General features: G+C 36.0%; 3 protein-coding genes, 1 long non-coding RNA gene and 1 other non-coding gene across 6 annotated transcripts; all 5 read right to left on the reverse strand.

Moving 5' to 3' along the window:
- Positions 1-500: 500 nt before the first annotated feature.
- Positions 501-5,838, reverse strand: LOC137962893 (uncharacterized). 2 transcript variants are annotated; one of them, XM_068810015.1, is made up of 5 exons: positions 5,752-5,838; positions 5,044-5,163; positions 3,741-4,531; positions 1,880-2,043; positions 501-1,728 (listed from the first exon to the last, which is right to left on the reverse strand). In XM_068810015.1, the coding sequence occupies exons 3-5, from the start codon at positions 4,369-4,371 to the stop codon at positions 646-648; spliced, it is 1,878 nt and encodes a 625-aa protein (XP_068666116.1). In that variant the 5' UTR covers positions 4,372-4,531; positions 5,044-5,163; positions 5,752-5,838; the 3' UTR covers positions 501-645. The 2 variants fall into 2 exon arrangements, with proteins under 2 accessions (XP_068666116.1, XP_068666118.1); XM_068810017.1 differs by lacking the exon at positions 5,044-5,163.
- A 2,601-nt stretch (positions 5,839-8,439) lies between these two features.
- LOC137964023 (uncharacterized) lies at positions 8,440-11,189 on the reverse strand. The gene is made up of 2 exons (XR_011115278.1): positions 11,037-11,189; positions 8,440-8,780 (listed from the first exon to the last, which is right to left on the reverse strand). It is a non-coding gene; the product is annotated as an uncharacterized lncRNA (long non-coding RNA).
- Positions 11,190-12,131: 942 nt separating this feature from the next.
- TRNAE-UUC (transfer RNA glutamic acid (anticodon UUC)) lies at positions 12,132-12,205 on the reverse strand. Its single transcript has one exon. It is a non-coding gene; the product is annotated as a tRNA-Glu (tRNA).
- A 4,382-nt stretch (positions 12,206-16,587) lies between these two features.
- Positions 16,588-17,094, reverse strand: LOC137962196 (BAG family molecular chaperone regulator 5, mitochondrial-like). The gene has a single exon (XM_068808927.1). It carries the CDS (start codon positions 17,092-17,094, stop codon positions 16,588-16,590), a length of 507 nt encoding a protein of 168 aa, XP_068665028.1.
- A 268-nt stretch (positions 17,095-17,362) lies between these two features.
- LOC137963694 (probable serine/threonine-protein kinase PBL1) lies at positions 17,363-24,842 on the reverse strand. The gene is made up of 8 exons (XM_068810862.1): positions 24,569-24,842; positions 23,914-24,167; positions 23,675-23,810; positions 23,439-23,575; positions 22,276-22,400; positions 21,734-22,054; positions 18,651-18,779; positions 17,363-18,500 (listed from the first exon to the last, which is right to left on the reverse strand). Exons 2-5 carry the CDS (start codon positions 24,055-24,057, stop codon positions 22,377-22,379), a joined length of 441 nt encoding a protein of 146 aa, XP_068666963.1. The 5' UTR covers positions 24,058-24,167; positions 24,569-24,842; the 3' UTR covers positions 17,363-18,500; positions 18,651-18,779; positions 21,734-22,054; positions 22,276-22,376.
- Between the last annotated feature and the right edge of the window lie 2,062 nt (positions 24,843-26,904).

Consider the following 26,904-nt stretch of genomic DNA (forward strand, 5'->3'; position numbering starts at 1 on the left):
TTTCTGAACTTTAAATAGTTCTAATTTAATTCAAACCCTCTGGTTCCAAATCCAGGCTTAATACAAAATCAGTCATAAATAAACAAAAGTACAACATAAAATTTCAGACCTTAAGCGTCCCAATCTAAATCAAACTTCTTTGAAAAAAAAAAAAAAAAAAAACAGAGCTCAACACGCGACCTATCATACCTGAACCGAAAAGAAATCTAAAATTTTAGAACCCTAATGGCTTAAATCTGAACTCAAAATATCTCAGTTCCAAAACTAAATTTATTTATTTATTTGCAAAACGAACTATAAGAAGAGAAAAATGGAATGGAGGGTATAAAATCAACGAGATAACAGGAAAAGGGAGAGCAGTGACTTCAGATTCAAACTTACCCTAAAATATTTTAAAATTTTTAAAAGAATGGCAAAGTTAGGACACTACTCGTGCCTTTTTATCAAGTAAAACATCCTAAAATCAGTAAAAAAAAGGAAATTTTATAGGGGACTACTCGAACACAAAACGAACTCCGTTCACAAGTATATAAAAAAATTATACAGGTTACAAACCACCAAAATTGGAAATTCTTTTATTCTCCAAAAAAAAAAAAACTTTCTCAATATAAAAGAGCAAAAAATCTTCAAAATTATCATCAGATCCTACAACCGATGGCAAACAACAGCTGTGCAGGATAAGTCCCCATCTATTGCCCACATGCCCATGTCATCTAGCCTCTTCTGGATGGTAAGCATACTTGCTTCCAGGGTCCAGATTATCATCCGCTTGGTACTGTCTAAGGCAGTGTGATTAAAATCACTACCCTTTACTTTCATAACAAAGCTCATGTCATTGACACTCTTTATCATCATGCCCTTTTCTTCCAAACACTTGGCAGCCAAAAACCTAAAACTGGTATGATGTCCCAAATGCAAATTTCTATCCGTCAAAGATTTTGCCATCATAACCATCTTCTCAACAAAATGTTCAAACCGGAGTTTCTTAGATATCTGGGAACTCTTGATATACAACACATCTGCCTCTTGTTCTACAAATGAATCAGGAGGATTATGGGGAAAAACTTCACCAACTGGAACCATGTTGCCATCAATTAGCCAAGAATTATATCCAAGTTCTAAACTCTTTCCAATACAATATGCCTTAACTAGAATCTCTTGGATTGCTCCCACGTCTGTTGCTTCAAAGCCCTTGAACTTAAGCTTGTTAATATCTTCAAACAGTAACTCTGTTTCAACCACAGGATGTCCCCTTCTTGCAAGGTCATGCAGGAACTTGGAGCGAGTGCCAATTAGAATATAATTTCGAACATTAAGCCTCTCAAAATGGCAAAGCAAGTTCCTTGCAATTGGCTCAGGAGTCTTATAAAAAGTGATAAATAGAATCGTTCTTTGTTCTGACAGAGTATTCAAAACAGATTCAAACTCAACAAAGCTCTGTATGACCCTGTTTGGAATTACTTCACTGAAGCAGAAGTCATACCATTTCAAAGTTTCTAGTGGCTGCATCTCTGAAAGGTTGAAATCCAGAGAACTTCCATCCAATAACTCTGAATCAGGACCAACTGTGCGCCCATAATTAACCCCAGCATCCCTGTGGGACACACTGAGCGCCCTTTGTTGTGGAAAGTTGGTGTAGATGTTAAAGTATCCACGAGATTGGATAAATTTGATGAACCAAGGAGTCCAAATCCTCTCACCCATTTTCTTGTACCATCCAGTTGTAACCTGTGTGAATAACATAAACATCCCTCAAACACTTAGGACAGGGCAAAAATATACTGTTGCCTGGTTACAATCCGCAAGACTGTTTAGGAAGTGGGCTAGCTAGAACTAGCCCAGGAAAAATGAGAAATATAAGAGCAAGCATATGAATTACCATGCCTTGTAGCATTGGCTTTATGCCCTTGGCTTTATGTATATCATACCACAGGCGGAACTCTTTCCATTGTTTCGGAAACAAAAGCTGGCCCCAGGTACCAACCATTTGATATAAGAATAAGTGAATCTCACTGTCCAACTGCAGTATATTACCATGTTTACCTGCCAAAATAGTACATTCACAGGTTATTACCATACTCAAAAGTAATATTCAGGCAGTATATTCCTAATAATGACCTAAATCCATGTCATAGGCCATTAGAACCATCCCGTCAGGTTTTACCCTTCCAATTATGAAAAAGCAGAGTGACCCACCACAAGAACAATGATGACCAGCAATTACTACGGCAGTTGAAGTTCTACCGGAGAAATTATTCCAAATACCTTCTGTTTTTCACAAAACTGCTTGAAAGCTCATTACAACATTACATAATATCAATAACCAACTACCATCACGGTACATATGTTGTGGGATCCCAAATTACATGCATTTACAAGAATAACTTAATCTGTTTTTATGAAAAGTGTGAACATTTACAACAATGATTTGCAGTTTAAGTATTTAACATTATCATCATAAATAACTTGAGCTTTGTGCAACTGTCTCAAGGATGACAGCATGAGTATTCCACCATTGGACTCCATGATTTGTTTGTTCTTTTACAAGGTTTTGCTCTTCTAGTTCTCCCTCACCTCTATCATTTGATGGTTGGTAAAACTCTGTCTTGATTTTGACATTTAAAATGTCTTAATGAAAAAACTGTATAAAACTGCATCAATACAGGTCTGTTATTGATATAACATCATTGATCTGCACTCTAGGACTTTTTTTCTTCATTTTCAGGTGCTCATGTATTCTCACATACCAAGGCAAAAAATGCTTGTTCTTCTACCTTTGAATTGAAATAGAGAACTAGGAACAGACGAAACGAAGACATTGTACTTCAAAGTTCTATGGACAAATGGCTGGGCTGGAAACATATCTTAACTGCAGTTGATATTGATGCAAACATGGAAACCATTCTTGATATAAACAAAAGAACCTAGTCACTCGAATAAAATAGCGTGGAAAGATACAAACTATCATTGACTCCAAATTGTTTGAAGAAACTGATCATGATTTACAGAGTCACAAAGATGCAGAGATAATAAAAAAAGTTCACAACCTTAAAGCTCGATGCCAGTATAGAGCACTGTCTTTCAATTCAACATTCTTAGTACGAAAAAAACACTGTGAATCCACGAAGTCCTAGTACTCCCTTGTTGCTCTGCTTTGGGACGTTCAACTCGTGACTAAATAAATTTCTTGTCCATAAAATTACTTGTTGCAGTTATTTTGACTACTTCAAGGCTATCGTTAGGACCAAGTAGGTTAACCAGGCAAAACCAAATTCTAAGGTTTCCGAAGCCCAATTTCAGAGATAAAAAGTAGTTTCACCCTCATTCCATGACAATTTTAATAGGATAATCTTTAAATTTACCTACTTAACAGTAAACTGCATAAAAGAAACAGGTGATCAAGTTTCCAAATCAACTGCAATATCATGGGCAAGTGGTACACATCAATCACCTTGGAGATTTGAGTGACAATTTATGGAACAGGGGAATATAGTAAAACATCTGTCAGTGGAACAGGTATACATCACCCGATCAGCAAATTCTGTAGGGATCTTTTGGCAAAGGAGGAAATTCCCATCAATGTCTTGTTGTCCTACATATATCCCCTACCTAATGTAGAGTCCTAACATGCATTCAAAAGGAGCATCATTGCTGCTGATTTTCTATTATCATGCAATTATTCTCTCTTAATGGTAAAGTACCTCAACGTTCAAAAAAAATATCAAGGTTCTAAACCTCACCTGCAACAAACCTAGGCCTCTGCAGTGAAGCACCATAAATTGAGGGGCTGAAATTCACTGAATTATAGTAGTAGTAGGAAATCAAACTTCTCAAAAATTTATAATAAAGTGGCGACACCTCCAAATCATCCTCCACAATGAAAGCAAACTCATCATCTGAACTAGGCCACCATGCCTCCAGCCACTGAGCTTGCAAACCCACATTTACAGTTCTATAGTGTACAAACTTCTTGCCAAATGTCCAAACAAACTGATCTACAAACTCCAAAATCTTATGTGATTCTTTTAGTGTCTCATTCAGTATTTCAGACTGGTTTTCTGCATTTAATTCTTTGAAATGGTCAATATAGATGTGAAGATCAACATGATCTTGGCCATAATCGGCTTTAGCAAGGGACTGGAGACATCTAGAGAGGGAACTGATGCGATTGTAGGCAAGGACTGTAATAATGAAGGTAAAATTTGAGGGAAGGGGTTGATGAGGTTGGTGAGGATTGAAATTAAGGTAGAGATCAGTGGTTGCATCAGGGTTATGGGCAAAGATGCGGTGAGAAGAATGGAAATAGGAGTAGAAAAAAAGTACAGACAGTGACAATAGCAAGAGTGGAAGGAGTCTGCCTTTAGGAGTCATTTATTTCTGCAGGTTAAAAGGTCAGAGAAGGTAATCTGTCATTATCTTGTATCTCATACTCTACGTCGTATATCATTCTTCTTCTTGTTCAAAATTGTTTTTCTTCTCCCACAGCAGCAAAATTCAGCCAGAAGTTGGAACCTTAGATGAATCTGCAAAACTGTGAACAGTAGCAAATGAATTCCCGCGAGAAGTCTCTGTAGCTTAACTACCAACAAGAGTACAAATAGAGAATAAAAAAAAAAGAGTATAAAATTTTAAAACCCGAGATTAGGGTGAAAGACCCTAATACCTTATGATTTGGTCAAAAGCTAACCATTGTTGACACTTGACAGCCACCTTCATGTAGTAACAACAATACGGAGCACAAGGATTACTTTGAAAACATGTAGTTGTCAAAGAAATTCTAGATTTTTAACAATGTAATGAATCAATGTTAAAAGTACATCTAATTGTCAAGTAAAAATACTTGATTTATAATGGAAGAAGGACCTTGCTTGGTGATCATAAGAAAAAAGCTTTTTCAAAACAATTACGTCCTAGAAGAACAAAAGGTAAAAAATATACAGAAAAAATTCCAGTAATTGAGAGCTGTGTTCAGTTATTAAAGGTGAATTATGAAATTACAAGAATTCATCTCCAAAAATATCAGAATTTGGAAATTAATCGTACCAGCATTGGAGAATTATCACGGGCACTGATTGATTAGACTATAAATCAATTCAGTCTTTTGTTTTCATGCTGGCCACTTCAGCCAACCACGTCGACACGAGTAATAGTAAACTTTAATCGCTGGTAAAAAAAGAAAGTAGAGAAGTATAGGTTACATGAATAGAGGCTATGAATACTTCCAAACTCACCGACGACAACTATGAGCATAAAGATCAACAGGAGGTTCACAAACTACAGACGCAAACAAATGTTCCATTCTAGTGTTCTACCCACTCTAGCTCCCCTTTCTATCAGAGCTAGAGATATCTCTCTTAAACTCCTTGTCTCTCTTTCCTCGCATTATAGCATGAATAGAAGGAGACCTTTGATAGAATCTTGACACTTCTATCAGTTCAAACTTATAAATAACTGCTTTCAATATAGCCGTGCTTCAAAATTTTAGCCTATAGTAACTGAAGCAAAGCCACCGCACTTCATCGCACTCTCACTTAAAAAGGGCCCAAACGGCATTAAACCGCTATCCTATGCATATGCCTTCAAATTTTGCAACTCAAGTGAGAGTTCCCCTCTTTGTAGTGTCATGTCGACGGGGAAAGGATCACTCAATTTAACCTATAGTAACTCAATTGTATGTTAGATAATGCGGATGAGAGAGAGGGAGAGAGATGGGAAGAGGGAAGAGGGAGAGAAAAAGAGGAAAGTCCTTACCACTCCGAGATCGAGAGAAGAGACGATGGGAGGTCGTTGGTGGAGACGAGGGAGCAGATCCAGAATATGGTTTTCCGGCCTCCCCGGCTGGAGAACCATTGGAAATGTATTTTTATGTGTGGAAACGAGTTTGGGCGTTTTCTCATACAAGCCTAGCACAAGGCTTTTTCCTTTGGAAATCATAGAAAAGAGAAGAAAATGAGCAGCATTTGGCAATACAGGTTATTGAAGAGAAAAAAAATGTTTTTTTTTTCTTGTTTGGATGCCTAGGGTAAATGAGAGAGAAAATAGAAGAGAAATATATTTTTTTCTAGTTTGGATACAAGTGAAAAATAAAAAATAAAATAAAATTAGCCATATTTTAATTTTTTATGATTAAGACTTTTTCTCAAGTTTCTATTTTTTTTTATTTTCTCCCCAAATTCTATTATTTTGTTAGAGAAAATTTATTAACTAAGATAGAAAGTGATTTTCTCTTTTTTTTCTTCTCTTATCTGAATAATTATCTGCTACCAAACAACACAAAATAACAATCTCTCTCATTTAATTTTCTTTTATTTTCTTTTCCATAGGTTCCAAATAGACCCTTACTTTCTTTCTTAGTTAATGGGTTTTCTCTAAGGTTGTGTTTGGAATACAGAAAGTGGAGAAAAAAGAAAATGAAGAGAAGAGAAAGAGAAAGAGAAAACAAAAGAAAAATGTTTATTTTCTCTTGTTTGGATGCCCATGGAAAATAAGAGAGAAAATAGAAGAGAAATATAGTTTCTTTTGTTTGGATACATGTGGAAAATGAAAATGAAAAAAAAAATATTAATACTTTAAAATTTTGATGATTAAATTTTTTTCTTGAGTTTCTATTACTTTTCTTTTCTCCCCAAATTCTATCATTTTGGTTGTGTTTAGAACACAGAAAGTGGAGAGAAAAGAAAATAGGTTTTTTTTTCTATTTACCTTATGCATCCAAATAGGAGAAATCATATTTCTCTGTTAGTTTCTATGGGCATCCAAACAAGGAAAAACAATTGTTTTCTTTTATATTATTTTCTCTTTCTCTTCTTTCCGCTTTCTTTTCTTTTCTTTTTACTATGTTTCAATCAGTCCATTTCCCTAAACCTTGAATTGCCTGTATTTTGAAATTTAATCTCCCCAACTTATACGTAACCAAAATGTTCTACGTAGAAAGGTAAGAAACATCAAAATAGGATTTTTCCTAGAGAAAGGTGAGAAACTTATCTGATTAAAATAACAAATGTTAGATGAGATTAAAATTTGAATAATGGCTGAACTTTTGTATTAAAATAGCAAAAACCGGAAAGGAGGTAGTTCTTCTGCTGGCTCACTAGGATTCTCATGTTGGTAGGCACATATTCCGCTCCCAATTTTCAATTTGAATGTTTTTTCTAATATTAAAAGGTTATTTTTTATTATATTTATCATCAATAATTTGGGCTAGATCCTTAAAGCATATGTATTTGAATTGTTACATGCCCACTTTTACAATAAACAATACTAAAATACATACACTAGAGCATAATGAGAAATTAAACTATTAGGATACTAAGAGAGAGTGGGTCACACTAACTCCAACTGCCATAATGAAAAACACAAATTGGCCAAGCAAGCAAGTTTACTTCTAACAAATATGAAAGTTTAGTTGAAAATGCTGATTTCGTTTTGTGGCTGTAAATTTTGACCGATAATGTGAATTTTCACATGATGAAGTAGACTCTCATTTTGATATCCCTAAACTGAAACAAAGGTAATAAATAGTTTCTAGTTTTATGCCTTTTAAAACTTATGGATTCCACTGTTTTTTATTTAGCATTTCTGGCCTTTCTCTTCATGCTATGTTCCCCAATCCTGCAAAATTTATATATTACTTTTTCTTTTTTCTCTTTATTTTGTTTGTTATGTGCTGAGAGGGGATGGGGGGTAGGGTTTTTTTGTGGCTTATCCTTGCATATGCTATGGTTAAAACCTCTATGGAGTCTATGTTTAAGGTCCCCTATGCCAAATAGGTGTCAAATAGTGTCTACTAAAGTTTGAATTAATTTAGGGTGCATTCATTTCAGCTTGTGGTCAATGGTCGATTTCCTTTATTTCCTCTCATCTATGTATCTACATTTATTTATTAATATTTCTTTTTTTTGGATTTATCTTTGTTATTTGGATTATTTTTGTTCTTTATGTTTTTTATTTGTAATTTTTTTTTTGTAGAAGTAAGAATGTCAACACCTGCTACTCAATTGACACTAGTAGCTAACACTAGTTCTAGTGTCGCCATAAATAATGACTCGACTCCATCTGAATATGTCCCCCTAATGCAACAAAAGTGAGCTTAGATAAAGGTACCCCAAATGAGGAAGAAGGATATTCTATCCAAAGTTCAAAAGGACAAAAAAAGTTTATATGTGGTTGGAATTCAAAAAAAATCCACTTTTAGATGGTACAAAAAAAAAAAAAAGGCTCATTGTATTCATTATAAAACTAATTTAACATTTTAAACGTTGTCCTAATAGAAAAGTGGCAATGAGAAAACAAAAACCCATAAACTTTCAACCAGGTCTAATATTGATTAGAGTCCATCTAGCCTTTCTTTTATGGATTTTGGAGGCAAATATGATCAAGCTAAAATAAAAATATTTATTACTCATTAGATTCTTATGCGTAAGTATCCATTCATGATAGTAGAAGAAGAAAGATTTAATTTTGTAATGAAGATATCAAATGTGAATTATAAAAAAAATATCTTGTAAAACAATTAAGGGCCTGTTAATATACCCGGAAGTGAATATAGTGTAACTTGACCAAAACCGTGGGTGCACGCACAAGAGGAAAGTGAAAGTAAATAAACTGTATAAAATGAGTGAATCAGATTCCTGCCCAAAATCCTGATTCATCCACTTAACTCCCAGCAACATCTCCCTTGGCTGCTCATTCTCTTTAGGCCCTCTCTGTCCTCTCTCTGCGTCTCGACCTTGTCCAATAGTAAGAGGTTGAAGAATGGCGGAATTCTTGGACCTGGAATCCTGGACACCTCAATCTATCAGCTAATTTTGTATATTTACACTTATGAAAACATCACTCACGTGAATATAGTCTAATAAGAATATCAATTTAACATGGAGATTTTAGTAAAGGCATTTAGCATAAACATGATTCCACTTCAATTCTAACTTTGCAATCATACACATTTACATGCTAGTAAATCTTGTGAGAGTGATAACTTTTGTATACATCATTATCTTAGGGCATGTCCTTGTTATACTCGAATAAAGTCTCTACCCCTCAACACATGTGAGGCATAACATTTCTAAATTTCATATAGAAGTTATGCTACTCACAGACTTCTATATGAAATTTAAAACAAAAAACAACATAAAGGGATGAGCATGATGTTAAGATGAGAAAACTAGAAACTCACAACTTCTCATTGTAGCGTTGTTCACTTAATCCCACAATCTTGCACTTATTACTTATGTGAAAATTCTCCACCCTAAGATTTCTTTGGCATTTACTTGGCCTTTGTTCAGTCCATAGGATTAAGCTGGTCCACTTTTTGGTTATCAATAAGAAGGTCTACAACAAGACCTGGTTTGACTATCATTATAGTTGATACATCAATTTTAAGTGTCAAACACCCTTGAGAGATTTTGAAACTAGAATGGAAACCTTGCACCCTAACACACCACCACCTATGTCAACAAAATTTATGCACTCATTCTAAAAATGCTATCTCACAAGAAAGCAATTTTGCTTTGAAGCATACTGCCATAATATGATATCAAGCCCTCAGAATTCTTCTGATGAATTTTCCGACTCATTACCATGTAAGCAACATTTTCAAGACCCTGGGCCCATTATACTTCTACTCATACTTATCTAAAAAGAAACACAGATTTACAGAGCTCAACTGTTCCTAGTTTAAATCAGAACTATCCATTTCAGAATCAAATTTGATATACTTCTAATCACGCTCAAAACACAATGAAACATGAGCTTTAGAACCCAACTAACCCTAATCTAAAATCAGGCAATTGATTTAGAGGTTCAAATTCAATATACACCTACTTATGCCTAAAATGAACAAAACACGAAAATTTTGAACCTAAACAATCCTAAACCAATTCCAAACTCTTGATTTCAGAAATCCAAACTCAATACCCAACCAACCAAACATAACTAGATAGAACCTGAAATTTCAGAGAGCTAGACTTGCATAATTTAATTCAGGCCCTCATTTTTAACTATTCTGCTCAATACCCGATCAATCAACCACAACAAAACAAAACTTCAGTTTTCAGAGAGTTTAACCATGCATGATTTATGTCGGGCCCTCAATTTCAAGAATCCTGCTCAAAACCCAATTAATCCAGCACAAATTAAACAGAACCTGAAATTTCAAAAACCTGCCATGCATAAATCAATTCAGCCCTCAATTTCATCCATTCTCCTCAATACCCAATAAATCAAACACAAACTAAAGAAAATCTGAAATTTTAGAAAGCTTAACCATGTATAATTCAATTCAAGCCCTCAATTTCAGCAACCCATACTCCATACCCAACTAATCATGCCTAAATCAAAGAAAAACATGAAATTCCAGAAATTAAACAAGTTTAAACTTAACTCAAAACCTTCAATTTCAGTAATCTACACTCCGTGCTCAACTAATCATGCCTAAATCAAACAAAAACATGAAATTTCTGAAATTAAACAACTTTAATCTAACTAGGGCCCTTAATTTCAGTAATCTAAACTCAATACTCAACCAATCATGTCTTGAACAGAAAGAGAATATAAAATTTCAGACGCTTAAACCACTCCAACCTAAATCAAACCTTCTATTTGAATATTCCAAACATACACTCAACTAATCATTCATAAAATGAAAAGAAACATTCAATTTCTGAACTTTAAATAGTTCTAATTTAATTCAAACCCTCTGGTTCCAAACTCAGGCTTAATACAAAATCAGTCATATATAAACAAAAGTAAAACATGAAATTTCAGACCTTAAACGTCCAAATCTAAATCAAACTTCTTTTAAAAAAAAAAAAAAAAAACAGAGCTCAACACACGACCTATCATACCTGAACCGAAAAGAAATCTAAAATTTTAGAACCCTAATGCCTTAAATCTGAACTCAAAATATCTCAGTTCCAAAACTAAATTTATTTACTATTTTTCAAAACGAACCATAAGAAGAGAAAGATGGAATGGAGTGTATAAAATCAACGAGATAACAGGAAAACGGAGAGCAGTGACTTCAGATTCAAACTTACCCTTTCTCCTTCCCTACGGTTTCTTCTTCACACTTCTTTCGTCGTTTTTTTCCCTTTCTTTCTCCCTTTTCTTCCTCCTTCTCTCGCTCACTTTCTTTCCTTCTTCCTCGTCTTCGTCTCCTTCTTTCCCTCTCTCGCTTTCTCTCTTGATGTTTTTTTTCAAACCCACGCGAAATTGCTCCTTGCTCCACTCTTTATTATTTATGAAATCACTAAAATACCCTTGATAGTTTTTTGCTTCTCCTCTCTTTATTATTTATGAAACTACTAAAATACCCTTGATAGTTTTTTGCTTCTTTCTTTATTATTTAAGAAATTACTAAAATACCCTTGATAGATTTTCCTTGACACATACAAATTATACGTACCTTTGTGATACTAAGATAACTAAACTCTCTTGCTACCACATTCACATTGTTTCTTTAAGAAGAGTACAAATAAAACTCATCTTTATCGCATTGTCTCGCTTTTTAACAAAAAAATTATTCAATCTATAACATGTTGTTGCTACTAATGCTTGAATAGGAAGACTCCTCGTACTTTTTTAGAATGCTATTGAACTGTTCAAATATGTTTGTGGTCATCATACCAAATCGAATACTGACATCACGTGCTGGTGACCAAAACTTAGGATGCAAATCCTTCTCTATTAATAATTCCTTAACCTATCATTTTTGAATAACTTCTTGAAATTAGAAACTATGTAATGCACGCAAAATTATTGAAAATATTAGGGTGGTGAAAATTCTTTTTGGATTTTCCTGATCGAACCCTTTTGGCAATCTGAAACGAGATTAAGTGGTTTTCTTTTTTGAGTAAAAAAAACTAAAGAAGCTAAAAACCATTTCAACTACCTTGATTTTTTTAATCAATAATTACAAAAACAACAGAAAATAAATAATTTCATACCATTTTAAGGACTTAAATTGGGTCCCAATTCCAAGTCATAATGTCATGAACACAACAATAAGAAGAAAAAAAATATCACAGCATGCTTTCAAATTAGCTAAAATTGATGTAAATTTCAATTTTCAACGTCAAATTTACAACCTTACCATGCTTTGACTAAAATGTTGTACCTAAAAAAAAACTTTATTCCATTGCCGGGATTTGAACCCGGGTCGCCTGGGTGAAAGCCAGGTATCCTAACCGGACTAGACGACAATGGATTTGTGATTCCGGTCATATAAACATACATCATGAAGATGATTCAATAAAGTGAGAAGATCCTCGTAATCATACATCTGAAAATTTTATATTGATGAACTAATTAGAATGATGATCGTGGTGGAAATTTGAAGTTCTCTAATTGTAATCGACATTTACATTCAAAAGATAACAATGAAATTGGTGAAAGATTTTTCTGCAAATATGAAAACAAACAATTTCACAGTTTCTTCCCACACTTCCTGAGACCATCGACAGACCGAGTGGCTTGCCTCGTCTTCTTCTTCCTTCAGAATGCTCTCTCGAGCTGCTCCAACCTCTGCGATAGAGAATCTATCAAGCGGCTCTGATGTACATTCCTCTCGCAGAGAGCTCCCACAAGTCGCTGCAGCTTCACGTTTTCCTCCACCATCTTCTCCATCACGCCTCTGTAGGCCTCACAATTCTCGTTTCCACTGGTCACCGGAGGGTTCCAGTCCGATGCTGCGTACTGGACAAGAGAGACTCGTTGCTCTTCAATCTCCTTGACGGGGATCTTTCAAGTTCGCTCTCTGTGTCCTCCTCGAAGGAACTTGGGTAATTTTCCATTACTGATTCGGGGGCTTCCCCCATTGGCTCAACAGACGAATTGTCGCAATCACATAAATTTTCACGCACTTCTGTGTCTGGAGCCGCGGTAGCTACGATTCCAGTCTGGGATTCGAGTGGTTTCTCGATGGCCGGAGTCGCGTTGTCCAGGGTCAAAGCTTCAGTAGCAGATTCGTCCATGAGTCATATCTGATTGGGATTCGTGTAAAACAGAACCTTAAAAGAATAGTTTTCCGTATAATGATTTATTCAATTTAGAGGTTTCACCTTTGACAAAAAAACCACTTACATAGACTTCTTCTTCTAAGTTTTAGTAAGACATTTTTATTTTGCAGAAGCCAACTAAGAATGCAAATTTTGTTGATGCTAGCTAACGGTGCAAAAGTATCCTGATAGTCTATCTCATACCTTTACGTACTTTTTGTAACTAGCCAAGTTTTATATTTTACAATACTTCCATTCGGTTTGAATTTCAATGTGAACACCCATCGACATCCTACTGTCTTTACTCCTTTAGGTTGGGGAATAAGTTCCCAAGTGACGCTCTTTTGTAGAGCTTTCATCTCTTCGTTCATTACCTTTTTCCATTTTAGATCAGCTAATGCATCATGCACATTACTAGAAATAAAAACCCTGGATAATTTATCAACAGTAAATACATACGATTTAGTCAACCTATGGGAGGACACATCGTTGTTGATTGAATATTTGGTCTTGACTTCAAGATCAGGTTCATACTGTTTCTTTGGAACTCCCCTAGTCAATCTTTGTGGATATCTAGGAGTTATATTTTCTGTAGGAACACATGTTTCAATAGATTTATCAAACATAGAATTCGTATTTACCTGAGGAGGTTGATTCTTCAGTTGATGGTGCAAACGGAGGCAACTCTGAGGATTCTTCAAGAGAAATTAATGATTCACTCTCGGCTTCATGGTTGGGAGCACAGTCTTGTTGCACATCATGATGACCTGGTTGGTTAAGAAATTCATTTACCGCTTCTAACTCAATAAACTCAGCCCCTCCCCTATTCCCCCTATTCTCTTGTTGAACGTTCTCTTCACTTGAGTTCTCCCCCTGAAGAGAATTCTGAGAGACTCCCCCTGAGTAATAAGGTTGTAATTCATAGAACGAGGCATCTAGAGTTACATGGAGCTTTCGGGTGTGTGGATCATATCACCGATATCCTTTTTGAAAATCAGAATAGCCAACAAAAACACATCATTTGACACATGGATCAAGTTTATTTCGTAAGACTTTTGGGATATGAACATATACAGTACACCCAAAAACCCGAGGTTCAAGATTCAGAAGATGGGAAATAGAAATTAGGGAGTGCAATTTTTATTGAGGAATTTGAAAGTCTATAACTCGATAAGGTGTTCGATTGATAAGGTAGGCAACAGATTTGATAGCTTCACCCCAATAAAACCGATCCTTGTTCATGCCAAAAAGAGAGGCATGAACTACTTCCAAAAGTTGTCTATTCTTCCTCTCTGCCAATCCATTTTGTTGGGGAGTATAGGTGCATGAGGTTTGATGACGAATTTCATGATTGTTCAGAAAATTACCAAGAGAAGTATCGACAAACTCAATACCATTATCAAATTGCAAAACATGAATCTGCTTCTGGTACTGAGTGTGTACCATTTGGTGAAATTTTTGAAAAGCTAGACACACATCACTCTTTTTTATCAGCAGGGATACCCAAGTCATTCTAGTGCATTCATCAATAAATGTCACAAAATACGGATCTCGAGAAATAGAGGAAACTTTTGGAGGACCCAAAACATCAGAATGAATAACCGCAAAAGGTTCATAACTCTTATTCAAACTCAGTAAAATAAGACATACGGTGGCTCTTAGCCAGTTCACAAGTGTAAAACTCAGATTATTCAAACCTGAAAAAAGTTGTGGCTGCAATTTCTTAAAATAACCAAAGGAAAGATGGCCGAGTCTTCAATGCCATAACCATATAGTTGCTTGAGCACTTTCTTCACTACCAGCTTGATTTGCCTGACTGATTTTCGATCCCCCATTCTCTGTTAACTCGAGTTTGCCCTGTCTAACACCATAACTAAGAATCTTCCGGGATAAAATGTCTTGAAAGACACAAAAGGAGGGCCAAAAAGTTACAATACAAGCAAGAGTTGAAGTAATCTGGCTAACAGACAACAGATTGTATTCAAGAGATGGAACAACAAGGATAATATCTAATGTAAGATTATTCGACAAGATAACTGACCCTTCCCCAGTAACATTGGCGGTGGAAATAACAGATTGAGGAGAAGGTAGGACAAATGTTAACTGACTAGAATCCCTCGTCATGTGATCTGATGCACCTGTATCAATAATCCAAGTTTTATTCTTAGAATATGCAGAGAATACTAATGTTTTACTGATAATACCTGGATGGGCAACATTCGCCGTAGCAGCCTTTCCCCAACAATCTTTTTTTGATGTTTTTTTTAGAAGTCCCACAATTTTGGGTAACCAATAATCTCGTAACAACGCTGTTGCGAATATCATTTTTCCTCGCATTGAGTGCATACCCGATTATTAGCTTTGCTAGAGATTGGACGATAGCTCCCCATTGTCTGTCTCTGGGTTTATTCGAATTTTGGGTTCGGTTCGGTAATTTGGTTTGGTTCATATCGGTTCGGTCTGATTCAGTTTGGTCCGATCCAATTTGGTTCGATCTGGTCCGGTTCTGGTGCGGTTCGGATCCGCTATTGACCCGTCGGTCTGGGTCGGTTCGGTCAACAGAGAAATAAAGGAACATTAGTTTCCTAAGTTAAAAAAAAAATCACATTTATTCTTCAGCAGCGGCAACAGAGCTTCGACTTCCTTCAGCGACGGCGGTGGTCGACGGTCGTCAGCAATCGTCGATGATCATCGGCGACGAGGTTTCAGCTACAGGACCGTCGACAGTCGTAGAGGGAAAAAAAAGAGTTGTCGGCTTCGGTGACGTAAGGCTTGGTGCTATCTTATGGAAGGTCGAGCGATGGTTCGACTACGGTCATTGGGTTCCTTCAAAAGTGGGATGTCAACGGAGATAATCGGCGACAACTGGAAGCTACGGGACAGAGCTTCTGTTATGTTCTTCGAACGACGGAAAGCTACGTAAGAGAGTTTATGCTCTTTTCTTCAGCGATGAGAAGGAGAAGAAAGACTCCCGCTTTGATACTATGTAAAACAAAACCTTCAAAGAATAGTTTTCGAAGATATATTTTTCTCCGTCTAGGAGGTTAATTCGGTTTGGGTCGGTTCAGTCGAAAAATAAAGGAACAGTAGTTCCTAAGTTAAAAAAAAAATCACCTTTCTTCTTCAACAGTGGCAACGGATATTCAGCTTCCTTAGGCGACGACGATGGTCAGCAGCAATTGACGGTGCTAGTCGCGACGAGGTTTCGGCAACAGTCGCAGAGGAAAAAAAAAAGTTCATCAGCTTTGGCGACGTAAGGATTGGTGTTGTTTGATGGAAGGCCGAGTGGTGGCTCGGCTACGGTCATCGGGGTTCCGCTAGAGTGGGATGTCGACGAAGATAATCAACGAATGACTCCGAAACATAATTTTTGCTCTATTATTCGACGACGAAAAGGAAAATGACTCCCGCTATGATACCATGTAAAATAGAACCTTCAAAGAATAATTTTTTATATGTATTATTCTCTGTCCAGGACGTTATTTATAATACATTATAAACTGATTTTAAGAATAATTTAGATCCTAAAATCAAAGAATAAAATCATAAAATAAAGGAATACAATTATGAGAAACAATTACGATATACAGTGTCACCGGCCGCAAGCGTCCAATCTCTCCTGCAAAGCAATCACCCTCTTAATCACCGTCTTCCGGCAATCCCTCACCCCCGAATCAAACCCACTTATCGAATCCAACCGAAACAGCAAACTCATCAACATCTCGTTCAACCGCAGCCGCTCCTTCTCCTCTCTCCGCACCATCTCCACCGTCTCCTTCCGCGCCACCCTCCGCTCAATCTCGGCGACCTCGGCTGCTATCCTTAACACCTTCTTCACGGCTGTTTTCACCAGAAAACCCCTGAATACCTTCTGAATCTTTACAGCGGCGGCCGACCTCGACTTCTCCGTGCCGACGAAGTGAACAGGAATAGAGACGACTTTTGGGTGCGGCTGTGAAGGCCTCGCCAGCTGTCGGACGGAGACTGACTGGGTATTGGGGGTAAATAGAGCGCCGGAGCTAGGGGCCTGGGAATAGTAGTAATGAGGAAGAGGGGCTTCGTAGTAGGGATTTCTGAACGTGGGGAAGGTATTCTCCATGGATGGATTCCGGTGAAATTGAAAGAGAAAAATCTTTTCAATGGGTCAATTGGGATTTGTCGTTATCGTTGCTGTTGTATTTGAAGGGGACGGGGCCGTACGTCAAGAACCTTCGCGGGATTTGTTCTAGAAACTCACCGAAGGTTCGCATATGTTCTAGAAGGAATATGTCAATCAAATCCAATGTGACCAAAGTTCCATTATTCGTACTCACTCTCATGGAATTTCAGCAGAAATACTTCGGATTAGTTCAAGTAAACGAGACTACTCGAACACAAAACGAACGGACTCCGTTCACAAGTATATAAAAAAATTATACAGGTTACAAACCACAAAAATTGGAAATTCTCTTATTCTCCAAAAAAAAAAAAAACTTTCTCAGCATTAAAAAGCGAAAAATCTCCAAAATTATCATCAGATCCTACAACCGATGGCAAACAATAGCTATGAAGGATAAGTCCCCATCTAGCCTCTTCTGGATGGTAAGCATACTTGCTTCCAGTGTCCACATCCGCTTGGGACTGTCTAAGGCAGTTTGATTAAAATCACTACCCTTTACTTTCATAACAAAGCTCATGTCATTGACACTAAACACTTGGCAGCCAAAAACCTAAAATTGGTATGATGGTATGATGTCCCAATTGCAAATGTCTATCCGTCAAAGATTTTGCCATTATAGCCATCTTCTCAACAAAATGTTCAAACTGGAATTTCTTAGATATCTGGGAACTCTTGATATACAACACATCTGCCTCTTGTTCTACAAATGAATCAGGAGGATTCTGGGGAAAAACTTCACCAACTGGAACCATGTTGCCATCAATTAGCCAAGAATTATATCCAAGTTCTAAACTCTTTCCAATACAATATGCCTTAACTAGAATCTCTTGGATTGCTCCCACGTCTGTTGCTTTGAAGCCCTTCAACTTAAGCTTGTTAATATCTTCAAATAATAACTCTGTTTCAACCACAGGATGTCCCCTTCTTGCAAGGTCATGCAGGAACTTGGAGCTGAGTGCCAATTAGAATATAATTTCGAACATTAAACCTCTCAAAATGGCAAAGCAAGTTCCTTGCAATTGGCTCAGGAGTCTTATAAAAAGTGATAAATAGAATCGTTCTTTGTTCTGGCAGAGTATTCAAAACAGATTCAAACTCAACAAAGCTCTGTATGACCCTGTTTGGAATTACTTCACTAAAGTAGAAGTCATACCATTTCAAAGTTTCTAGTGGCTGCATCTCTGAAAGGTTGAAATCCAGAGAACAGCATCCCTGTGGTACATGCTGAGCGCCTTTTATTGTGGAAAGTTGGTGTAGATGTTAAAGTATCCACGAGATTGGATAAATTTGATGAACCAAGGAATCCAAATCCTCTCACCCATTTTCTTGTACCATCCAGTTGTAACCTGTGTGAATAAAATAAACATCCTCAAACACTTAGGACAGGGCAAAAATATAATGTTTCCTGGTTACAATCAGCAAGACTGTTTAGGAAGTGGGCTAGCTAGAACTAGCCCAGGAAAAATGAGAAATATAACAGCAAGCATATGAATTACCATGCCTTGTAGCATTGGCTTTATGTATGTCATACCACAGGCGAAACAAAAGCTGGCCCCAGGTACCAACCATTTGATATAAGAATAAGTGAATCTCACTGTCCAACTGCAGTTTATTACCATGTTTACCTGCCAAAATAGTACCTTCACAGGTTATTACCATACTCAGAAGTAATATTCAGGCAGTATATTCCTAATAATGACCTAAATCCATGTCATAGGCCATTAGAACCATCCCGTCAGGTTTTACCCTTCCAATTATGAAAAAGCAGAGTGACCCACCACAAGAACAATGATGACCAGCAATTACTGCAGCAGTTGAAGTTCTACCGGAGAAATTATTCCAAATACTTTCTGTTTTTCACAAAACTGCTTGAAGCTCATTACAACATTACAAAATATCAATAACCAACTACCATCACGGTACATATGTTGTGGGATCCCAAATTACATGCATTTACGAGAATAACTTAGACTAAATTTGAATCTATTTTAATTTATTAATGAAATATCTTATTTAATTAATTATTATCTTTTTAGGTATGTGATCTATTTAGGTATATAATAAAAAGTAACTCATTCTCTTGTTTACACTACATTTTTCATTTTGGACACTAACTCAAAAAAATGTTTCCAGTGCACTTTACATCTAACACACTAATACGAAAAAGTGATTCACTTTCCATTTCACTTACACTAGGTAATTCACTTAGTCTGAGAGTTCTTAAAGATAGGTTTTTCAAGAAATAAAAAATTGGTTTGTGGTAGAAAGTTATTTTATGTGCATTGTGTGCTCATATTCTGAACTTATTAGTCCATGATGGTCTTGTTGAAATTAAGGATCTCATTGAGAATGTGTGTGCGAGTATTAAATTTATTAATTAGTTTGAGGCTAGACTTCAAATTTTTTCAGAAATTGTGCAGCAACTACAACTAGGTGCAAAAAGGTTGATTATTGATTATCCTACTTACGATATGTTGTCTTCTGCATTAAAATTTAAAGACATATTTCTTATATTTCAAGATAGAGAGCCAACTTATGATTATTTGCCAAATCTTAATGAATGGATAAAGGTTGAAATGGTGTGTGAGATTCTAGAAGTGTTTAATCTAGTCACTAATATCATTTTTAGGAGTGACAACCTTACTTCTAATTTGTACTTAAGTGAGATATATAGAGTAAAAGAAATTTTGAATTTTCATTCTATAAATAAAAATATTTTCATTAGCACAATTGTTAGTAGAATGAAAGAGAAATTTGAGAAGTATTGAGGAGAATGTAATTTGTTGATGGTCGTTTCTTCAATTTTGGATCCAATGGTCAAATTAAGATTGATTGAAATGTGTTTCCCAAAGATATATTCTGATATAAAAGCTAGAATTAATATAAATTTTGTTCGACAGGCCTTATTTGAGATTTATGATATACATATAAAATGTACAGATTATTAATGAAGGGATTGTTTTAAGTATTAGCTCTATGGGTGTTTCACAAGTTGTAGGTCACATTCTTCATAAAGTTCAGGTTAGTCAAAGTTAATGACTTATGTGAAACAAGTGGAAGTAGTGAATTCACCAAAGTTAGAATTTGAAAATTATCTTGAAGGTGTGTATATTTGTGAGAAAATTTCACAATATGATTTTGATATTTTAGAATGGTGGAAAATAAATAATTTGAAATTTTAGGTATTATCTAAAATGGCAATAGACATCCTTGCAATTCTCACATATAGAATAGCCTGACAGTCTACCTTTAGTACTAGTGGTAGAGTAATAGACCCATATTGTTCTTCCTTGGCACCAAATATAGTTAAGTTTTGATTTGTAGCGGTGATTGGGTTCAGGCTCTTCACGTTGTCAAGAAAAATTAGAAGGTGAACTATTTTTAAAATTTTTTTATTATGATCTTTTTAGTGAATTTCTTAGTTTTATTTATTAATTTTTTATTTGATAATTGTATCCTAAGAAGAAGCATGTGGAGATAATGCTACCAGTTACTTGATTTTTCATCTTTTTCTCATCTTAGTAATTTTAATATTTTTCACTATATTAAGTAATTAGTAGTGTAAAAATATTTTTTATCAGACAATAATAAGTTTTATTCTTTTGTTTTTGTCATAGGTGGAGATTTTGCTCACGTGAATAGGGACTTAGCATATTATTTTCTAGCACAAAGAGAAAGAGCTAGAGTTTATAAATTTATTGCTGAGTTATAGTTTTTGTTAGGGTATTTGTAAATTTGATATTGATATTTCATTCAAATTTTTTGTTTGATTATTAAATAAAATTTATGCAATGTTTATGAACAATTTTATATATAATGTATAGACAATTTTATGCAGAGTTTATGTTAAGTATTTATGTACAATCTTATGTAGAGGTCATCCACAATATTAAGTAAAACTTATGGATAATTTTATGAGTCAGGTTATTTGACATGCATTTTATGCAAAATTTTAAATATAGGTTGGAGCTCAAACCAAACTCAAACTCGATTAAAATTTTTGGGCTCAAGTTCGATTCCATGAGATTGAGCTCAAGTTCTAACTCGAACTCGAAGTACTCAGATCAAGCCCAGCTCGAGCATATATAGGTTCAAATTCAGCTCGACTTGATGCCACCCTTACATGAAGGAAAATATATGCTCCCAAGAACTCTTTTTGGATTTCTCAACAGTCGACTGGGACCCACTTTCTCATGGGGTCCACTAATTAAACTTCCCGCTCAAGGCCTACAGCCTGAATTACATATGTGATACAGGTCCAGGACTCGACATTAAACTCCACTAATTAATCGAAGACTTCATAAAGCCTCCCTCAAAAGAAGCCAAGCTAGGCATCATGAAAGATATAACTGGGAAAATCATCCCATGCTTCAGGACTCTCATTTTCTTTTCTGGGTTGTTCACCAACCCATGGAGAAAGCAGTCCAAAACATCTTAGAGATTATAGTGGCAAAACTAAGACAATGAATTGTGCTGCACAAGATGATAAGAGTAACTTTTTTTCGTTTTTTGGAATCATTGTAATAACAACTACTGTAGTGTAGACTTTATGAATTAAGCTGAGAAGAGATCAATTCACCCCTGACTTATCTTCTTTTGTTGCCTTCCAAATTCAGGTCCCCCAACTAGCATCTTAAGCACTTTCACCACATCGTTCATGTCTGGTCTCCGATCGGATTCTGCCAAACAGTGGTCTGCAAGTGAAAAACACAAAAAGTGACCTCTTTGAGCATTGGTTTCTCACCCTCTCATCGATAACCTCATAGAATAACTTCTTGCGCAAATGAGGTCGGACCCATTGAACTAAATTTCTTTCCTTCTCTTGTCGGCTTGAAAGGGCGACCACACACAAGTAGTAAGACGCCAAAGCCATATACGTCATCGGTCACTCTCAAATGTCCTTAAGGGAAGAAACAAATAAAAATGTGTCATATTTTTGGTGTCTTGAGAGAACAAACAACAGTTCTAAAACAAGGTGATGAAGTTAATATGAATGGTAAGAATGTGAGTATTGGAATTTATATTTGCTGCCAATTAAAAACCAACAGATTCTACTTGTATTAGTACTGCAAAAGTCAGTATTCAGAATCCAAATGTTAACCCAAACCTAGTTACTCTCACCTGTTTGAAAATATTCAGGGGCAACATAACCATAAGTGCCATAAACTCGAGTTGATACATGTGTCAGTAAACAGGTCGGTCCATCTTTTGCCAATCCAAAGTCAGAAAGTTTTTGCATCAAACTCCTGCAGAAGAAAATAGTTGACAAATAAAACCATAAGATCCATCCAACCTTGATCTATTAACACCACAGATTCCAAACTTTCACTTCCTTTTTTCTGTTAGGTTAGTGCTTCAAAAGTCACTAATCCGAGTGTTAAACTCTGTACTTTCTAAAATGACTAGTTTCACAAACCAAAGTTGGCTTCAGTAAGTCAAGATAAATACAAATTCTTGGTGGTGTAAAAACAACTGATGCTAAGAATGATCATCATAGAAACAATTCAATCATCTCTGAGTATCCTTGAGAAATTCAAACCTTCCAATGCCCTGCTTGTCTTCACATCATCCCGTTAACTCTTGCAAAAAATCTATACATGATTTCCGATGAAAAATTCTACTTCTGAATAATTCTTCATAGTTTCATAATGTTTGTCTAGGAATAGAGAAGAGCCTTGAGGATCAGTTGATCAGTTATTGCTGATAAATTGTCCAGGCTACTAGCACATGCCCAATTTTTTTTCAAGGAAAGGTAAAACCTCTTCTCTTAAAAAATACTCCTTTATTTTCTACAACAAGATTCCTTTCCCTTGTTTCTCTGAGGTTACTACCATAAACTTTTACTGCTCATCTATCTTTCAAACAACCCCATTGAATGCCAATGCACATATTGATGATTTAATGCTAAGAATTCAAGTTGACAGCAAGTATTAGATGTTTTGGTACAAACACATTTGATTCAGTAAGTCTTTTTTCTTGAAAAGACCTGTAAACAGTCAGTTCCTCCTCTAATCAGGTTGACAGCAGGAACTAAACATTTGCCAAATGTCACAACTTGATGAAGATGATGAGGATATATTTGAGGAAAGATAAAATTGTTTTAGTAACTTTCAAGACATTCTGATTTCTTGTATTGCCTAAAAGTTGTTCAAAGTGTCATCACAGCTAGAGGTATCTCGTGGATGTAACTAATCAAAAAAAGAAAAGCAACCATAAAGGCCCAAGAATTAGAATCAATCAATTGATGACGCTTATCAAACAATACGACAGTAGATGGAACATACAGAATTTAGGAGGACATTGGATGATTTAATATCTCGATATATTACTGGAGGATCTTGACTGTGGAGAAATGCAAGAGCACATGCAACTCCAAGAGCTATATTTATTCTCCTATCCCAACCAAGTAATTCGTTATCCCCTGCAAAACTCAGAGCTCTTAGTGTGGGAATTACCCTACCAGAAAGAAGCAATTTATTTTCAGTTGTTATTGCACCAATAAGACATAATGAGTACTCACTACAAAAAAGATAGTTGTCCAAACTGCCTTTTGACATATATTCATACACTAAGTAATACTCTTGCTCCTCAGAACAATGTCCAACGAGCTTCACAATGTTGGGATGGCAAAGACGAGATAAAAGAACCACCTCAGTCTGTCAAAAAACTAAGTTTCATGAAGTGGACTTCATCATAGTCATTTACCATGAAATTAATCAATATCCACATAGGTAAGTGGTATGTCACATAGAACCTTACCAACCATTCTGGATACCCCTGGAACCCTTTCGGATTCAACTTCTTGATAGCAACTGGTACACAATCTTCCCCATCAAATGCCCAGCCTCGATAAACTTGACCAAAACCTCCTTCCCCAATACACTGTTTATCTGAGAAGTTCATGGTGGCTAATTTGAGCTCAAGGTAAGTGAATTGTTTTAGATAAGAAGATTCAGGTGTCTCAGCCAGTGCATCATCATCCTCAACTAGTGTCACGACTACAGGTTGATTCACTGCAGTTAGCAGTGCAATGTAGTAAGGTTAATTATAAGCAGAGTACTAAAATTAAGCCAGTTACACATTAGTAAAAGAGTGAACCTGGAATTGAACAATATCTGTGATCAAGATTAAACAAGAAAAGAGTCCTCTTGTGTATATTTTTATACCTTGTCCATTCACTGAAGATGGAACAAAGAGAAGAAACAGTGAAAGTAATAACAAGCTTCAGATTTCTTCATGTAACGCTTAGAAGTTTTAGAATTTAATGTAGGAACTCTAATATATCAGTTTCTACGAGAGAAAGCTCAATTCAGAATTCAAATTCTCATGCAGCAAACTGAGAACTGCTAAACTAGGAAATTAAAAATCATAAATATAGCCTATAAGATGAAAACCAAAGGGAAAAGAAGAAAACCCGTGGTGGAGTGTGGAACCTCGTGATCAAGATCATTTTCCTTCTCCTCTACACTCTGTTTCTGTACTCCATTTTGTGAAATGGAATTCAAACCTTTCTCCTTACCCTTCTTCACCCCTTCTCCTTGTTGTTTATTCAAATAGTTCTCCCCTATTGTGTGTACACACACACAATTTCCCGTTACACCTGAAGGAGAAGAAAGGGCGATTAGAGTGAAAAAAAACAGGAAAGTGGGAAAAACCTGTTTTACAGAAATTAAAAAAAAAAATGTCTTGATTGTGCTTCAGGCACTTCCTCTTTCCCTCCATGGCAGAATTTCGGTGGTGTCATTCTCGATTATTTTACAGTTTAATAATGACATTATCTTCCTCATCGCTCCTGGACAATCACCAGCTCCATGTTTTATATTTTCATGCATCTTGGCTCAAACTCTGATAAAAGATCTTCGTTATCTCTGCGCCTAGCCTGCTTCCCCCTTCCCACAGTATTTGACCTCAACAGATGTAAACTGTAAACCAATTTTAAAAGAATGTCGTCTGAAGCAAGCAGTAAAACACAGTATGAGACCTTTCAATGAGTAGCCTGCATCTTATGCTTGCTTCACCATGGTACCTCACCACCAATAGGCACCCATCAATTTACTCCCACCAGTGGATGCAGAAGCACAAGGACAAAGAAAGAACTGCACACCAGATTCCCAGAAAAACCTAAGGCCAAAGTCTGCAACCACGATCAACTTGAAAAAAACAAAAAAAAAAACATTTTCTGTCCCTAAAGAATAAATAGATTTTAATATGTAAAAGCAAATAAATTGTATCTCCACGCAAAAATTACACATTTTACAGAAGAAGATCAAATCAGTGGAAAAGATCTGTTTCAGTAACAGTAGACCAGATTCTCCAATGTCCAATCACTACAAAAGTTTTTAATTTATTTTACTGAGAGGGAAAACAGAATGTATGTAAGAATCATGCGAAAATATGAAAATTCGTACCTCAGTTCGCAGTGTGATCAGAGAAATTTAAAAAAGAAAAAAAAAATCCTCTGATCAGAGAATAAAAAAGGCTGTTTTTCCTTTTATACATGGAACGTCGATGGAAAACCCAAAATCGAAACTAATTCAGTCAAAACGAGGGTCCGAAGTGTGACCAAATCGCCCGCGAAATGATCTGGAGCATTTACTTACGTGAAGCTGAACAGGCAGATCCACGTATCCACAGCTGGAATCATGCCATATCTCGTGATTGTCTAAAATAGCAGTGATGGTACATTTTTAACTAAATGCGAAGTTAATGGGTTTGAAAGATGGAGAATAGTATGATCCGAGGAGTACCGGCGCACGATGACCGCCGGCACAGAGACATAAGAGGAAGAAGACGAAAAACTACATCATTGCGGCTCTGCAGTACTCCGGAAAGGAATACAAAAATGCAATTCTATGAACACCTGTAAACAAGGTGATCAGTCGGAAGAGGTTAATTTTCTTTCACAATGCTCTCAAACATAAACACGAGATTAATAGCCAAAAGAAGAAAACGAGACCAGGTCCATGCGGGAGGTTGCGGAAGCCTCCGGGGAGTTGGAACAACGACGATTCTGAAAGGTCTTGATGGGAAAAGAAACGCTATGAAGGATACATGAGATGCAAAACGGGAGAAGAAGAAGAGGATAGAAGAAGTGAGAAGCAGAAACGGAAGGGAGGATTCTGCATGGCCGCGTTAAAATCAATAAAAAGAGAACAGATGTGGAAAATTACAGAAACGGAAGAAAAGAGAAGGGATTGAAAAAAGAAAAAAAAAATGAAGCCAGGAAAATTCAAAGATGAGGATGAACGAGAACTGAGATTGATTCTTGATTTCTTTCCTCTAGTTGTAATAGAACTGGTGTTATATCACTTCCCATGCTAGCTCTACAGGATGATATCCACTGGAAAAGTAGAGTATCTCTAGTTACGACTCATACTACATGTAATATTTATAAGGTTTTACTACTATCGTTTTCAGGAAATGCTAGAAAAGTATTTTCATGTAAAAATTGATATCCAAAGAGCATTAGTAACCACCCTTTTTCCTAGAAAGGCATACTTTTCTAGCAAAGTATGTTCTTTGAATGGACAAGGTATAAAAAGCCTTAGCGCGTTAATAAGAAATTATGTTATAAAATTCCTATAATTTGTTGTCATTCAAAAAATATTTTTTTATTTTAAATATAAATTGTAATTTAAAATCATTTATATTTTATAATTCCTAGTCCAATAATTTAAAACTAAGGTCATTATGGCTCGAAACGAGCTACGAATTCGGGTCCCTAAAATTCCAAGTCAAATCAAGCCTGGC

Source organism: Aristolochia californica, unplaced genomic scaffold (assembly GCF_029961685.1).
Source record: "Aristolochia californica isolate CCGP_79_NKW_82.1479 unplaced genomic scaffold, dmAriCali1.0.hap1 SCAF_4, whole genome shotgun sequence".
Taxonomy (NCBI): domain Eukaryota; kingdom Viridiplantae; phylum Streptophyta; class Magnoliopsida; order Piperales; family Aristolochiaceae; genus Aristolochia; species Aristolochia californica.

Excerpts from the sequence above, each read along its gene's own strand:
- LOC137962893 (XM_068810017.1), bottom strand. The coding sequence starts at position 4,371 with ATGACTCCTAAAGGCAGACTCCTTCCACTCTTGCTATTGTCACTGTCT. Across the intron at positions 2,044-3,740 it reads GAGGCCTAGGTTTGTTGCAG|GTAAACATGGTAATATACTG; the intron begins GTGAGGTTTAGA and ends CTATTTTGGCAG. Across the intron at positions 1,729-1,879 it reads AGCCAATGCTACAAGGCATG|GTTACAACTGGATGGTACAA; the intron begins GTAATTCATATG and ends TTATTCACACAG.
- LOC137962196 (XM_068808927.1), bottom strand. The coding sequence starts at position 17,094 with ATGGAGAATACCTTCCCCACGTTCAGAAATCCCTACTACGAAGCCCCT.
- LOC137963694 (XM_068810862.1), bottom strand. The coding sequence starts at position 24,057 with ATGAACTTCTCAGATAAACAGTGTATTGGGGAAGGAGGTTTTGGTCAA. Across the intron at positions 23,811-23,913 it reads AGGGGTATCCAGAATGGTTG|ACTGAGGTGGTTCTTTTATC; the intron begins GTAAGGTTCTAT and ends GTTTTTTGACAG. Across the intron at positions 22,401-23,438 it reads CCAATGTCCTCCTAAATTCT|GAGTTTGATGCAAAAACTTT; the intron begins GTATGTTCCATC and ends TTTCTTCTGCAG.